Source organism: Melanostigma gelatinosum, assembly GCF_949748355.1.
Source record: "Melanostigma gelatinosum genome assembly, chromosome: 6".
Lineage (NCBI taxonomy): Eukaryota > Metazoa > Chordata > Actinopteri > Perciformes > Zoarcidae > Melanostigma > Melanostigma gelatinosum.
The window spans coordinates 6,161,161-6,176,585 of NC_136639.1; the positions used below are offsets into that span (position 1 = coordinate 6,161,161).

General features: G+C 40.5%; 1 protein-coding gene across 5 annotated transcripts; it reads left to right on the top strand.

The window, feature by feature from the left end:
• Positions 1-47: 47 nt before the first annotated feature.
• LOC306778496 (uncharacterized protein) lies at positions 48-9,378 on the top strand. 5 transcript variants are annotated; one of them, XM_079270000.1, is made up of 23 exons: positions 48-419; positions 541-601; positions 789-934; positions 1,292-1,461; positions 1,571-1,680; positions 1,759-2,077; positions 2,178-2,233; positions 2,589-2,699; positions 2,821-2,902; positions 3,138-3,257; positions 3,648-3,746; positions 3,829-4,035; positions 4,151-4,319; positions 4,668-4,820; positions 5,187-5,299; positions 5,790-5,948; positions 6,539-6,631; positions 6,842-6,964; positions 7,382-7,509; positions 7,824-7,886; positions 8,097-8,164; positions 8,586-8,746; positions 9,186-9,378. In XM_079270000.1, exons 1-22 carry the CDS (start codon positions 305-307, stop codon positions 8,699-8,701), a joined length of 2,781 nt encoding a protein of 926 aa, XP_079126126.1. In that variant the 5' UTR covers positions 48-304; the 3' UTR covers positions 8,702-8,746; positions 9,186-9,378. The 5 variants fall into 5 exon arrangements, 4 of the variants coding, with proteins under 4 accessions (XP_079126126.1, XP_079126128.1, XP_079126127.1 ...); XM_079270002.1 differs by having other exon boundaries at positions 7,382-7,476; XM_079270001.1 differs by having other exon boundaries at positions 7,385-7,509.
• Positions 9,379-15,425: the final 6,047 nt, after the last annotated feature.

Consider the following 15,425-nt stretch of genomic DNA (forward strand, 5'->3'; position numbering starts at 1 on the left):
AATATTTCAAAGTGTCGGTGCTAACGTTACTTTTGCGGTCATTTCAACATCAGCTTTCCTAAACAAAATACATCACTAACCTCCGCAGTCAAACAATGTTAACTATGTGACGCATTAGTGCCGAGTTACATCGAATGATTGATTAGCATAATGCTAGCTAGGAAGTAGCCAAAGATGCTGTTTCCATGGTGATAGAACTTTATCATCGACGACAATTCAGTGGCTAATGCTAGCTGTTGATGTTAGCTTCGAGGAGGTATGGCTTGAACTTAACTAATAGGTTAGGTTACGGATGTGAACAGAGATGTCATCGGACGTTCAGCCCTCGGGTCCTCACAGTATTCAGCCTTCCGGCAATAAAGTTTTGCAATTTGAATTTCCACCGAACCATAGAAAACTAACACGAGCAGGAACTACGGGTAGGTTACAGTGAAGCTAACTACTGTTAGATTAAGTCAGAGGGGAATCTCTGTTATATTTAAACTACTGTTGTTGAATTGTTCAGCTCTTCAAGTCATTTGTTCAACTTGTTCTTTACAGAGACCCATGATGACGCCTCTCCAAGGCTGAGATTTAACAGCCTGACTCTAGATGAATTGAGGTATGAAAAACTCTTCATGCAATATGCTTACCAAATACCAAATGCATTGCAGCCATTTGCTCATTTGATATTTCAGCTCAACCACCAACTCCCAGCTCATCAGCAGCCACTGCTTTAGTTCAAGATTTATTTTGATGTGATTTAAAAAATGGCAATCAAATTTATTTTTATTTTTCCTTTGTTATAGCGAGGAGCTTGACAGGCGCACCAAGGAAACACAGAGGCTTCAAGAAGAGGTGGAAAACGCAACCAAAATAACCTTGGAGAGGTTTGGCTGCACATACGGCATCCACAGTTCACCTGGACAAAGCTGCCTCAACCACAGTAACTATTGTGAGTACAAGCAGCGTCACACAGCAGCGAGATGAAAAAAATAACGTGTTCAGTAGGGATTATTCATTTTTCACAACACCCACGTTATGATACAATTACTGAAAAGCACCCTAAGTGGGGATACCACCCACGTTATGATACAATGACCAAAGCCGAAGGTAATTCTAAAACCTAAACCACCTGACTAGATATACAGATGGGTAGGGAAAAACATTGGAAAGCAAAGTATTTAAAAAAGAATTCAACATTAGCAAAAGCTCAACCCATGTAAGTGCTACAAAGATGCATGTTTCACCGAACCCTATCTTTGACAACATACACTGTGTGTGTTTTAAACCTTCTTTGCTCTTTTGGCAGATGATTCATCTGGGGATTCCGCTATTCCTTCAGCCCACCAGCAGCTAGAGCCCCTGGTCTGTGATCTGGATCATTTAAACCAAGGGGATATCGGCTCTCCTGGAAATGAGGTGTTGGGAACTGCAATAGATGACTGTATTCAACAGCTGTCTGACTTGCAGCTCAACAAGGTTCATACTTTCTTTCCAGCCGTGAATCTTGTTAGTTTGATGCTGTTTGAAATCCTCAATTGGTAATGCTTTCTCGATGTAATGTATTATTTTACCCTCTCAAACACAGACACGGGATCAACCTGAACAAGAGACATTCAGTTTTAACAAAGCCATCATGAACCTGCAGGCTAAGTTGCATAAAGTCCGCGAGGAGAAGGCCGTCCTGTCCAACCTCAGGTGAAGACACTGATGAGATGTTACTCCTGTAAATAAGTGTTTTAAATCTCTTTGACCCACAGATCTTTTTATTTGTAGATTGAAGGATTCAAGGACACACGTTGGTCAGATGGAAAAGATGCTGTTCATGTTGGAGGAGCTCCAAAACATCAAAAGGGCCGAGGACCAGAAGCTGCAGGAGACGCAGGATGAGGCGTTGGCATTTCACAGGAAAGTAGAGACATTGGAACGAAATGTAAAAGAGATGTACTCGCTGTTATCTCAAGAGACACAATGTGGAGACAACGCCATCACCAGGCCTAACGACGCCACTACTTCAAGACAGCTGTCACCTGCTGCGAAGTTAACTGAGGATTTTAACAACGAGTCAGAGAAGCTGCAGGAGAGACTTTTTACAGTAAGTACTAGAAGTCAGTTACGGATCATATTAAGTGTATTGTAGTCACAGACAAATACTTTTCCTCTTATTATGTCTGATACATTTTTCTGTTTCATAGTCAACACAATATCTGGGGAGTGAGGAAAGCGGTGGAGTAAATAAGCAAAACGAAAGGTAATTTAATGGAGAGCTGCAGCGATAAGTCCAATAATGGTTTCGTCAATCGGCATAAAAAGGAATCGGCAACTGTTTTTATTATAGATTTTTCTTAATTTCTTTCACTTTCCAAGCAAAAAAACCAAATGTTCTTAAGTTCCCGCTTCTTAAATGTGAGGATTGGCTGCTTTTCTTTCTCATATATGATAAACAAAAACATTGTTGGGTTCATTTCTAATCTGTAAACATAGCTTTAGTTGGAGAACAGTCATTGAACATAGTTTGGGTTGTCGGCCCACGCTCTGCCATTGTATATCACAGGTATATTATGTCTACTACAGCAGGGTTCACTCTTCATATTGATCTGTTCTAGAATGGAAGACCTGATGGAAAGTCTGGGCCAGGAGATGGCGCTGTTGACTGACAAACTGAGCTCATCGAAAAACAACAGCTTCAGCTTAAGTGTCAAGTTGGAGCTGCTGAAGTAAGAGTTGTTTCCATTCACTTCGTGCCTGTTTTATCAGAGAGTGTTTTCAGTCCAAGGCCACTTCACAAAATGATCAGTGACCATGAATGTGTCAGAAACTTGTATACTTGTATCCCAGGAAACTTGCAGAGAGACAGACATTACTGCACCGGTGTCAGGTCAGTGAGCTGGAGTCGACTCTCTGCAGCCATACAGATACGGTAAGGAAGCGTGTACAGCAACACTATGGACAATATAATGTGAGCAATGAGATACTGAGGCTGCTAAATGTCAATATTAACCAGCCCTCCACTAGATGTATACACCAATAACACCAGCGTAGCTTGACGAATAGACAAACACAATGTGGAGAAGCAGAACTGATGGAACTCCTGTCTGCCTCGTCTATCAGAATATAAACTAAAATGAAGTTGGATTTGATTTGTGACGTTGTAGGTTTGTTGTCTGGAGCAGCAGCTCACTCAGTCTCAGTCCCAGCTGATGGACGCCCAAAGAGGGAAAGAGCGATCTCTACAACAGGCAGAGGAGCTTCAGTCCCAGCTCGGCCACTTCAAGGTTCAGCAGCAAAACCATGAATGTCCAAACCAGCATTCTGTCTACTTGTTATCATCCCCAAAGTCCTCATATGTGCATGTTTGCATGAAAGCACACTCCTTGAAGTGGAAAGTGACGTGTCAGGTTGACTTTATATGAAGTAATTAAAATGACACATAAGTTCTGCGTGTTAAGATGGAGCACAGAGAACAAGTGGAGGTGTGTAATCTGCTGGTAGAACAGCTTAATACACCGATGGGACGAGTCAACAAGGAAGGTTATTGCCTATTCCATTGCAATTACTGATGTTGCACACATTGGTATATACATTTCATTCCATGAGTTATCGATAAAGCTTATTGTCAGAAGGCAGTTTTTATCTCCTAACGCTGATGTGGAAATTGCCTACAGGCCCTGCTGGAGCAGAGGGCCCGGGAGGGGGAGAAATACCGGGAACTCCTGGAGGAGAAGAAGAAGGAACTCCAGCTCCGGCAGCATGAAGCCCAGCACGTAATGTTCATGAGGGAATTATATATAAACCGTGAGCCGGGAACCATTTTGATAGCTCATTGTACTTAACTGACTTTTCCAGCATCTCGCCAGGTTGGAAGAGGCCCAAAGCCGATGCCAGACCCTGCGTGCAGAAGGAGAGACACTGAGGCTTAAGCTGGAAGACCGAGAGAACACGATAGAGAGCAGCATACAGATGCACAACAGCACCATCGACGACCTTCACCGGGAGAACAGCCTTCTCAGCAACCAGCTAAACCAGCACAAGCTGGAGATTCAGCAGCTCAGGGTCAGGAGCAATTTCATTTTTTTTCCCTCTTACTGACTTTCATACCCCTCCTCCATCATCATTAAGCTCTTACTCGTTGTCTCTCTTCCTTCCTCTCGCGCCATGTGCTGATTAGGCCGAGTTAGACCGGCACAAGTCAGACCTGGCTGCTGCAGAGCAGGATACGCTGCAGCTACAGGCCTCTGTGGCTGAACAAAGTGTGCGTGTCCAGGAGGAAACTCTGGAGAAACGGCAGCTCACCATCCAGCTGGACATCCAGCGCTTGCAGTTACTCACCCTCACCAGTGAGTTGAGCGTTACTGATGTGTATCAGACCAATATCCATCATATAAACATGAGGCTTTACTTAATTAATACCCACACAATAACGTATTCCATGTGGACTTTTACCATATCGCATGTTACCTCTGGACAGCAGACTTTTCATTCACCGGAAATGACTCAGGGCTGTTTCTAGAAAGAGACCGTTTCTTTGCCAAATGAAATGATCTTCTTGTCCTGCTGTGTTAAGAAAACAGAGAACCATGTTCGGTATGTTTTCACTGTCAACCAAGCCCTTCCATCGCTGCGTGCGTTAAAGTGCGCTTCACTCTGTGGATACGATGCATGTGTTTGTGCGGGCGCGATTTCAGAGGAGCACGAGGAGCTGCAGCGGCTCCACAGCTGCACGAACGAGGAGCTCAAGGGTGCGGTGCTGAAGCTTCAGAGTCAACTCAGGAACGCCCGTGACGAGCTGGACCAGGTCAGGTGCACCTTGAGGACCCTGGAAGGAGCTGACGGACACGGTTAGATTCATGACATTATTTAAACTTAATTTAACATCTGATGTACAAAGAATTTACATCCAATCTCAGATCAAGTGGACAGATAACAGAGATTTACTCTGGAACGTGATTAAATCTAGAAAACTCTTATAGTATAAATATTAACATATCATCCTCTGCTGTATTCCAGTCTGAGAGATATAACCTGATATGTGTGACCATGAACATACAGTATGTCCCGAATATGTACAAAGCCTGTCCAAGACTAAACCTCTGGGATTTACAATGGCATTCTGATATATTATGTGCATGATGTTCTTTCTCGCTATATCACCTCCTTGCTCTTCTTCAAACTCTCTGTCGTTTTGTCTTGTGGGATTGCCTCAGGCCTCCAGGTAGCCATGGACATGCAGAAGGAGATCACGGCCAGGAGGGAGCAGGTCGACTCCCTGCAGGGCAAAATCCAACATCTAGAGGAGATTAAGGACAAGCTGTACCAGGTAAAATATGTAACTGTACAACTTGTTTGTTTTTTTATTCCATCACGCTCCTTTATTTTCTTTATGCCAAAACAGCAGACTTGACAGCTCAGCTGTTGGCAAGTTCAGAGATCCAAATGTCTGTAATTGATAACAAAAAAAAGAGCCTGAGTTTGTAAGAAATGTATTAAATTACATAAATGTTTTTTGAAAATCTTCCAAATACGCACCAGACTCCGACGAAACAGTGAGGAGTGACACAACAGCAGTGATTTTATCTAAGCAAGTTCAGGCGCTATTATACTGTTTGAGGGCATTTTGAAGAGTTTTATTTTTATTTCTTGGACACAAAATTGCTCTACTGGGACATCTTTGCCCAGTCAAAATATTACATTCAAACTCATTTCCACATGTCAGCATTTGTTCCATTTCTCTGTTCCACATCTAGACAGTACACCAAAACACATTTACATTCACCCACCCTATGCTTCTAATTTAACATCCTATCCAGGAGAAGCGCTACCAGAGCCTGGAGAACCAGCGTCGGCTGCAGCAGCTCACCTTCGTCAGGGAGGAGAAGAGACAACTTGGCGATGAGCTGGAGGCCCTTCGCTCCAAAGATAAACAGTTGAGGGAGCGGATCGACCAGCTGGAGGCAATCCTTCACAAGGTGACGCTCATGCACACTTTTTTCTAGTCATTAGATTACTACCAAATGTTATCTGGTGTTAAGAGAAGCATGGATACGATTGTGACAGACTGAAATACATATAAAGTTTCAAGTCAAACCAGTACACACCAGTAAAAAGATTCTTGATCTTTTTAAACAACAAAGTGTTTGAGGCCTCGAGTTCATCGTGTGTAGACCATGAATTGCAACGTCTTTTGGTTTGTGTTTAGTCAGCGAGTTTTGTTGCATTTCATTCCTCATCTCCCTCTCCCCTCATTGACCATCAGCTTTACCTTCTCTTCACATTTACTCTCTACTATCTAATAAATACACAAAATGCCCCAAAATAGGTACAGATGAAAACAGTTAGAAAAGGTGTTAAAAATGGGCTGATGATCAGCAGCTGTCTTAAAACCAAAGTATTTACAATATCTTAATAACTTCTTTTTCTTTCTGAGAATTACTAACAGTTGTTCTCTCAAACATGTTTGTTTATATTCATATAAATAAAGAAACGTATCCTCCCTGTTCTGTCTCTGTGTGCGTCCATCACTGTGTTATTGTTTCAAATTCTCTGTATCTTCTCAAAGATGTCGGAGAGCTTTGCAGACTGTCAGGATTTCATCCAGCTGAAGGAGCAGGACTTTTTCCGTCTGAAACTCCGACATGCGCTGGACTTGAAGGTAGAGCTGAGTACAGATAAAGAGTCTTTCTGTAAGAAGGAATATGGCTTATCCACTTACACACAGTCTGCTTCTCGTCCTCATGCATGTTTGATAGTATTGTCTTTATCTAGTCTGACTAATTCTTACTATTTACTTACTGTACTTACTTTTCTTAAATAGAGCTGAGCACTAAATCTTGAGTAACAACCAATTTTGTCTTTTCTATAGGAGCTCCAAGGTCACAGTTTGCGCACAGCTCTGAATGTAGCTCCATCTGACCTGGACTCCTCGTCCCCATCTGCACTCACCGCCCCACCCTCCTCCCAGCACGTCTCCAACACCCAGATCACGGTACAGTCAGGAACTCCACATAGCCCGCCGATCTCCTACGGTTCCAGCCCATCAAGTGCACGTGTGAATCGACGTTTATTTGGCTGAACAGACACAAGCTCAGCACATCTGCTATGCCTTTTAAATCAAAAACATACACAGCATTGCATTCCTGTGGCAAGGAGAGACACCAAACTGTAAATCATTTCAACAAAGCAGTAAAACACTGATTGGTTTGTTTGCTCTTGAACTGTGGTCGTGCTAATTCAGTTTTACTGACTTAAGAGTAACAGATCTTGTTGCTATTTGTCACAGACATTTGTGAGATTCTACCTGGTTTCTCTGTATAAACTCAAACTAATCGGTCCATCACTATATAATATCATCATCACCACAGCAGTGCATTGGCATTGTCTTTCTCTCTCCTCTCTCTTCCAGCAGGAGTGCCACGCCCGGGAGCTCAGGTCTCTCGTCGAGGAGCTGCGAGGAGTGATTTCGGAGAAGCACAGACCACACACAGATATCAGGAGGAGGTCTGCACCAGAGAGAGTGCACGGAACCACATTGTACGCCTGGCTCCGTTCCCACACACTGCGAGGATTAGCTTCGCTCTTAGGCTAGGTTAGGTCACATCTTAAAATCATGCGATGCTACTAAGTAAAGCAGGAAGTCATTTGGAGTGGAGGAGGAGGATGAGGAGGAAGGGGATCCAGTCACGAGCGGTTTCAAGAACCACACTGTTTCACAGCTTCTACTGTACTACATCATATAAGAAGACGAGACAGGCTGTTGACCTCCTTTTTATCTTAAGATATCTGTTATGGAATCAATTGAAGGTTAATGTCTCACTCTATATTTTAATATCCCCCTGCACCCACAGAAGTACTGACAAAGCAGAAGAAGTAAAAGCTGGTTCCAGATTGAGAAGAAAAACCTGCGGCAGGTAGGGAGCTCGCCAAAACCTAACCGACTCGTGTCTTCTTTTTTTTTTTCTTTGAATGTTTTGCGCATGGCTTGTCTCGAGGCTAGCAGACGCTCACACCATCTTCCCCGTGACCTTTCATCCCTCATGCAACATGCACGGTGCCGCAATGTGCTGGAGGCTGTGCAATGTGATGTAATGCGTGTCTGTTTGTGTATACACTGTGTACAGCGAGCCCCATTTCCTGAAGGCAGCTAAGCTCAACGGAAAAGTGATCAACAACAAATCCTTCTGTGAGGGTGAGTTTTTGTCATTTTCATGCAGTCCAACATCTGCTATACAACATCATTACATGATTAGTCTATCACCAGAAAAGTAATCTGCAACTATTTCAATAATTGACCTATTGTTCAAGTCATTTTTTAAGCAAATCTGGCAACTATTCGCATGAGGATTTCCTGCTTTTCTCTGTTTTGTATCATTTGGATTTTTGGGTGCGCAGAACTAGCAGCTAAACTTGCTATTTAAAAATGTCACCACCATTTTCTGACATTTGTTAGAACAAATAATGAATCTGGAAAATGATCTACATATTAATCAATAATTCAAATAATCCTTAGTTGAAGCCTTACATTCAACAGACGGACTATATACAACAAATTGTCGATTTTTTGTCAACATCAATATTCAATTCTCTAACATACAGTTTGACTTTCCTAGGCCGCTTAAAGTCAAGTCCAGCGACGGCAGTGAGGTTCACTTCCTCCCCACGGCTGCTCTCACTGGGTCGCAGGTCACCCGTCTACTCTCTTCTGACCTCTGACCCAAACACCTGATAGTGACACTTCACACTGAACTCCCGAGGCCAACCCTTCTTATCAGTAAGTTGTTAGTATTGTGTATCACATACACACACACACACACACACACACACACACACAAAGACACAGAGTCACTGGTCGGTGTTTCTTCAAGATATCATTTATATATCAAACTGTATATTAAAAGAGGGAAAGCTGAATAACATTCACACCAAAGTGCAGTACTTTAATACAGTTTATCAATATCAAATAATAAAACAGACATTTTCTCATATTAATGATTTCATCAACTGTATCTCAGCATAAGATGTCCCAGCGCACACGCTTGGTGTGTCAGGATGTAATGAGGCAACAAAATCCATTTCCGCAATAGTAGTAAAGTTGCGCGTTACTATTGTCCGTCAGCAGCTCACAGGCTTCACAGACTTTTCACCAAATTGTGTAAATGTATTTGATTGATCATCATTGATTCCTTTATCACCCATTTTCTGTCTTTCAGAAAGCTCCTTTTCTATTTTGAAGGCTCCCCAGATGAAGTTGTGAAAGAATGAAATCCACAATCATGTGTCGCTTTGTAATTCATTGTTGAAATAAAGTTTTTTTTATTTTTCAATAAAATAATAATTATTAAATAATAATAATAATTCTTTCTTCTCTCTCTCACTAATTATTTTCTCTCTCTCTCTCTCTCTCTCTCTCTCTCTCTCTCTCTCTCATACAGTCATTCAGGTCTTAGAGACTTTTAGAGGACCCCCCCCACACACACACACACACACCCCATTTCAAAATAAAAGCCCCAGAGAGTGAATTCTAATTGAAATGCTTGTGATGAAGCCATGCATTTAATAACCTCTGTTTATGTGTGTCAAACATGATGATTATGTCTCCTCTCCCCCCCACCCAGCACCACCCTTTCAAAATAAAAGCCCCATGGATTAACTGTATTTAAACAAGCTCAAAATTAGGCTTTTTTGTTCAAAAAATGAATGCTCTTACTAATACTGCGACAACTACTACTGCTGCTGCTAATATAGTATTACTACTACTGCTACTTCTACTATAACTTTTGCTGTTGCTACTATTACTGCTACTACTGCTATCATCAATAGTATTACTACCACTACTGCTATTACTACCACTACTACTATTACTTATACAACAACTGCTGCTACTGCCACTGCTATTCATGCTACTAAAAGTAGTAATACTACTACAGCTATTAGTACGACTGCTACTAGAACTACTGCTACATCTTCTACTGCCATTACTACTACTACTACCACTGTGATATTAAATACTACGACCAATACTACAGCTATTACTATGACTACTGATACTACGTCTTCTACTACTTCTTCTAATTACTAATACTTCGACTGCTAATAATACTTCTTCTACAAATACAAATATCACTACTACTAGTACTTATTCCAATGCTACCAATACTTCTACTGATAATACTTATACTACAACTTATACTACTACAAATATCACCACTGATGAATTTTTTTAAGCCACAGAAACTGTTCAAATATCAAAATGTTCAGCTCTTTCAGGAGAGGTGTGATATGACTTCATATTTGTAATCTTTAAACTTTTTGAATTGTTAAGCTTTTTGCAATTTGTTTTTGAATTGGATATCTATTTTCAGCAATGTTTTTGCGATTGATTTCAGTTTTCAGCATTCCAACGCATTTTCAGCAGGAAATGCTTTTTCTCGTTAACAATGCTGCAGCATCTATATTAAGCACCCATTAAACCTCTGCTTACACACAGAGCTTAAGAGTCTTTAATGTTTCCTTGAATACCGAAACAAGCACGTTGAGGACACTTCTCCTTTTGCTTCTTTTTTACTGTGGTTTTAAAGAGCATTTCCGATATACAAATGCTGTGAAACCCATACGGGTCTGTTGAAATCCCTCTTCTAAATGTATAGCCTTGCCTGTTAGCCTTGGCAGTCGTCGTACATTGTGCATTACATAACTCCTCGTAGCTACGGTTTCATACATCTGTTTCAGCTCCTTGTTCAGGCAACAAACCAACTGTTTCACATGGTCCTCATCTTATCATGTGACTGGTTCCAGCAGAAGACCTGTTGTGTGGGTCTTTACTGTATGTGTTCTTGGATTTTTATAATCAGAAGCCATCAAAAATGAGTTTCTACTCTTTGTGGTTTTTGTGTACTTTCCTCTTTTTGTAAGACTTTTGAAACTGTCCTGTCTGTTTGTGGCTGTGACAGGAGTTCATTCTTGACCTGAGAAATTGTTTGCATCTTCTACTTCAATGGGGAAAGAAGTGGATGAAGTGTGTTCAAGGCCCAGTATTGCAGATTCGCTAACATTGGTCTCTTTGTCCTGCAAGGGTCAAACATAATTCCATTGTATCATCATTTTTGATTATATTAATACTACACATCAGTTTACTTGCATTTTATCAGCTGCATTTCTGTGTTTTGCTCTTTTCACTCCTTACTTGGCTCTGTGTAGTCTTCTTCATTTTCCTCCTCCACATGGCCTCCTGTAGGCGTAGGAAGTGCAGAGGCGCTGTTGACGCTCATGTCTGGGTCCAAAACAGATACCACCTCATCAAATAACTGTGGAGAAGCAAAGACACCATTTAAATATGATTTAACACAGGATAAACGCTTAACATTTACTACTGGCCTCATTGTTCTGACACACAGACAGACTGCTGTCATCTCCACTGACATCTGGGGTCATGTGATCCTCATACTGCGGGAACATATAGCCAGAGGATGCTGTTTGAGTTTCTTCTCCACAGCGGCCACGTATTCTCTGCGAATCTGCTTTTGGATCATCTGCTTTAAAAAGCAAGCATGTTCTTTAGAAATGCACTTCCTAAGGCTTTTGACCGGAGTTGCGGTTTGGAGCGTCATGGAAGATAACCGGTGTGGCACCTCCCTTGTCTCCGGACAAGACTGACGAGCAATCACTGAAGTCATCGAGGCTCACTGTTACAAAACGGCAACAAGTGCCGACCGAGGAAATCTTGTTTGCTGGTGCTTTAAGATACTTGGTCTGCAAGCAGATTCAGACACTTAAATATCTGTTGAGACAAAATATGTACAAAATAAGTTTCGTAGAATGTCAAACAAAGGTACTTTGTAAGTAAACTTCAGTATCAGTTATGTATCATGTAGAAGTGTGGCCTCGCCACAAGGATGATACCAGACGAATGGCTCTCCATGACTGTTCATGTACTGTATGTTTGACATAATGACTAACTGGCAAACAAGCTATTTCTCCATTACCTGAGGCATAAAGCAGACTTTCTGTGCTGAAGCAATTTTCCATGTTTGAGTAAAAACTGCGTCTCTATTTCAACCGCATGCACGTTGCTCTCCGAGTTCTCTTTTTATATCCTGCTTTATGTGCTGCCAGTTGGACACTCAGCCCGTACTTGACCGATGATCAATCACTGTGTCACATCTGACGAAACAGGAGAACATGAGAGAATTTATACTCGCTATCGAGAGCCTGATAATAATTCGGGCTACTTTGATGTGCCGGCTCTTCGTGTTGTTTCATAACTGGGTTTAATCGGTTGGGATTCCATAGATGGGTAGAACCTTGTGTTGAAACACCTCTGTACTTGCACAGGCAAGTCTACTGTAGTTGTTCGTGATATTATATTGTACAGCATCACAGTGCAGTTTGAACTAAAGGAGTCCTCTGCACTTCCCTTTTACCTGTTTGCACCAGTTAGGTTACACGTTGCAATGAAGGACTGTGTTTCTGCTCGTAGTTTAAATTTCACAAAGGTGCTATTAGTTACAGGTCTATTGTTTTAGCTGCAAACCATATCCAACTTTTGTTAAATCGGGTTGGTTTTGATCATTAATACATATTTTACAGAACATCTGAGATGCTTGTGTTTAGGAGAATTGCTTCCATCTGTAAAATAGTGGCTGATAGCACAACATCGTCTTTTCCCATTAAATAAATGGTAAAAAAGCAAAAGCTGAGACTATATGGTCGCTGCAACATTTATACCAAGGCATCTATCTCTTTCACATTATGGGGTGTATATTAGGCCATTGCAGGTTATGTTACACACAGTTCTGTTTAATAGCAATCATATATTATAGTATCTCGGTTTTTCAGGCAAAAACAGACAATAAACTTTCTCAATTGTTTTTACAGAAAACAATCGATTATGAAACAAAATTGAAAATACTTCTATGTCAGTCATCTCAATAGTTGATAATGCTTCTGGCTTGATGACACTTAATTCTGTCTCAAATGTCTTATAAGCATTACATATTTCTTTTGTCCTGTTAGTTTGAAATACTCAGTGTATTTTTGTAATCCTAGTCTCTTTGACTCTGGCTCTCTCTACTTAGCAGGCTGATAACGGGTGTTGTATCATTCACCTCAGAGGTATTTAATCTTAAATAAGATTGACATGAACATACACATATTGTCCAAATGAAGCAGCTCAGTGACTATTTTAAATAGCAGTTTGTACGTTCCTGCAGTGATGGATTTCTGCCTCTTTCCTTTCCTCCTCTGAATTCTAAGTATTTCTCACCTTCCCTCATCGCTGTCTATTTTTCTGTCCTCAGACTGGTTCAGTTCAGGTGAGCAATCAACAACAGCTATAAATAATGAGAGTAAAGCGCCATCACATTTACATAAACACGACATTAAGATACTTCTGTATTATTGCTGGTGTGCCAGGCAGTACATCTAGTACTGCATTTCAGAAGGAAACCGTGTACTTTTTACTCCACTACATTATCTAATAGCTGTAGTTGGTGATTCAAATTTTACATACAAACATATATCATCCGTTTTTGGGTAATGTGATGCAATGTTATAGATAGAAAAGTCAAAAAGTACCCAGAGTAGTAATAATTCGCTAAGGCTACATTCACACTGCAAGCCTTAGTGTCTCAATTCTGATTTAGTGCTCAGATCTGGCTGTTCCCATTAAATAAATAAATTGGCCAATATCAGATTGCAGTGTGAACTGGTCACAGTCCTCAACTGACCCTCATGCGCAAAAAAATCAATAATAAAGATGTCACACGCAGAACACTGGGGAAGTAACCGTGGAGGCTAATGAAGTCAGTGTTTACGGTTGAAGTCAGTGTTGCTAATTCTACAAACAGTGGTGGAAAATAACTATTTTACTTCAGTAAAAGTAGCTTTTATCACTCTGTCAAAAAATACATACTTGAAATAAAAGTAAAAGTCCTTCACAATCTGAAAGGGGCCATTCGGCATAATGAGCTATCGGCTACTTTTTAAATATATACTTTAACTTCAGCAACATTTTGAATGCAGGAATTTTACTTGTAATGGAGATATGTTAACTCTCTGGTACCGGTCCCCACTACTGGTCTACATCGGTGGCAGTACTATATGGTTAAAATACTCTTTTACAACTAAAAGTCCTGCAGTCAAACTCTTTTAATAGTAAGTATCAGCATCAAAATACACATAAATGTCATTTTAATGTGTTGTCAATATTGGGGTTTTTCATAGTTTGTTATTAATTGGAATCTGCAACTTGTAACTGAAGCTATCAAATGTTGTTAGTGACAAGAACAACAGTTGCTTCTAGAGTATTAGAAGTAGAAAGTAGCATACAATGGAAATGCTCCATAAAGTACAAGTAGCGCTACCTCATGTTAGTTACATTCCTCCACACATTCTCACCAAATCAGCAAAGAAACTACTGCTAAAATGTTCTTTACTTTAAATAGAGACACGGTTAGTGTTAGTTTCACTTACCAAGGGAGAATGGGCCTCGTGGTTTTTGTCTCCATCCCTCGTTATGAATATCATTCAACCAAAATCTGCCTCACGACCAGCTGCTCCAAGTACTTAACGCTAGTTTGTGACTTGGTAACTATGGCACTGGTAGAGGCTCCTGGTAGGGTATTGGCTTTTAATGTGAAAGAGGACGTTAAATAATCGTTTTACATTAAATTAAATGCGAAAACATTTATTTTTACAGTCGACCAGCATTAGCAAATCAGTAACACATCTTGTTTGGGAAATATACATCAACCTGAAATAGATGTTTCAATTTATATCAATTCTTCCGGTATGCTAGGCTCGCTGGTAGGCTTAGTGCGGCCTTTAAATGGAGTATGCATAGCCGAGTGAGTGAGTGGTGATGATTACCTATAGCGTAAGGTGTGTTTATAGAGTGTTTAAATGTACTTACAGCTGTTGTGTTGTTTGAGTGACATTATAGCACTGGGCATCGTAGTTTTAGGTAAGCTTGGCTGTTTACCTCTTTCCACTGAGTCAAGTCAGAAGCACTTTTATAAAGTAAAAGTTATTATTATATATATAATATATATATATATATTTAATGAGTCAAAATACTTCTGTATGGACGTCTCTAGTTGAGCACTAGGGGGCTCTCCTTGTTAGAACATTTGCAGTTCAGGTTATGCCAGCCTGTACCACTGCACCATGCTGCCATAATATACATATTTAAATGCTGAAATATGCTTCTTAAAGATTACTTAATTCAGATGTTTTTAATAGTGGTAATGTCACAATGTAAATAAACTCGACAGGTAAAAGCCCTACCTTCATAATTTTACTTCAGTAAAAGTATAATCAGCCCAATGTACTGAAAAGTATCACAAGTATAGGACTCATGTGTTGTATTCATACATATTGATTGCTGTGTAAGTAGTTTTATTTACATATGCGATTTTAATCCCTTTTTAGTTTCTTAAACTGTAGCTATTAAA

What these genes read in the sequence shown, in the direction of transcription:
- LOC306778496 (XM_079270000.1), top strand. Translation starts at nt 305, where the DNA reads ATGTCATCGGACGTTCAGCCCTCGGGTCCTCACAGTATTCAGCCTTCC. An exon ending in TGCAGGAGAGACTTTTTACA is followed by an intron (nt 2,078 to 2,177) that starts GTAAGTACTAGA and finishes TCTGTTTCATAG; the next exon opens with TCAACACAATATCTGGGGAG. An exon ending in AGAAGAAAAACCTGCGGCAG is followed by an intron (nt 7,887 to 8,096) that starts GTAGGGAGCTCG and finishes CACTGTGTACAG; the next exon opens with CGAGCCCCATTTCCTGAAGG.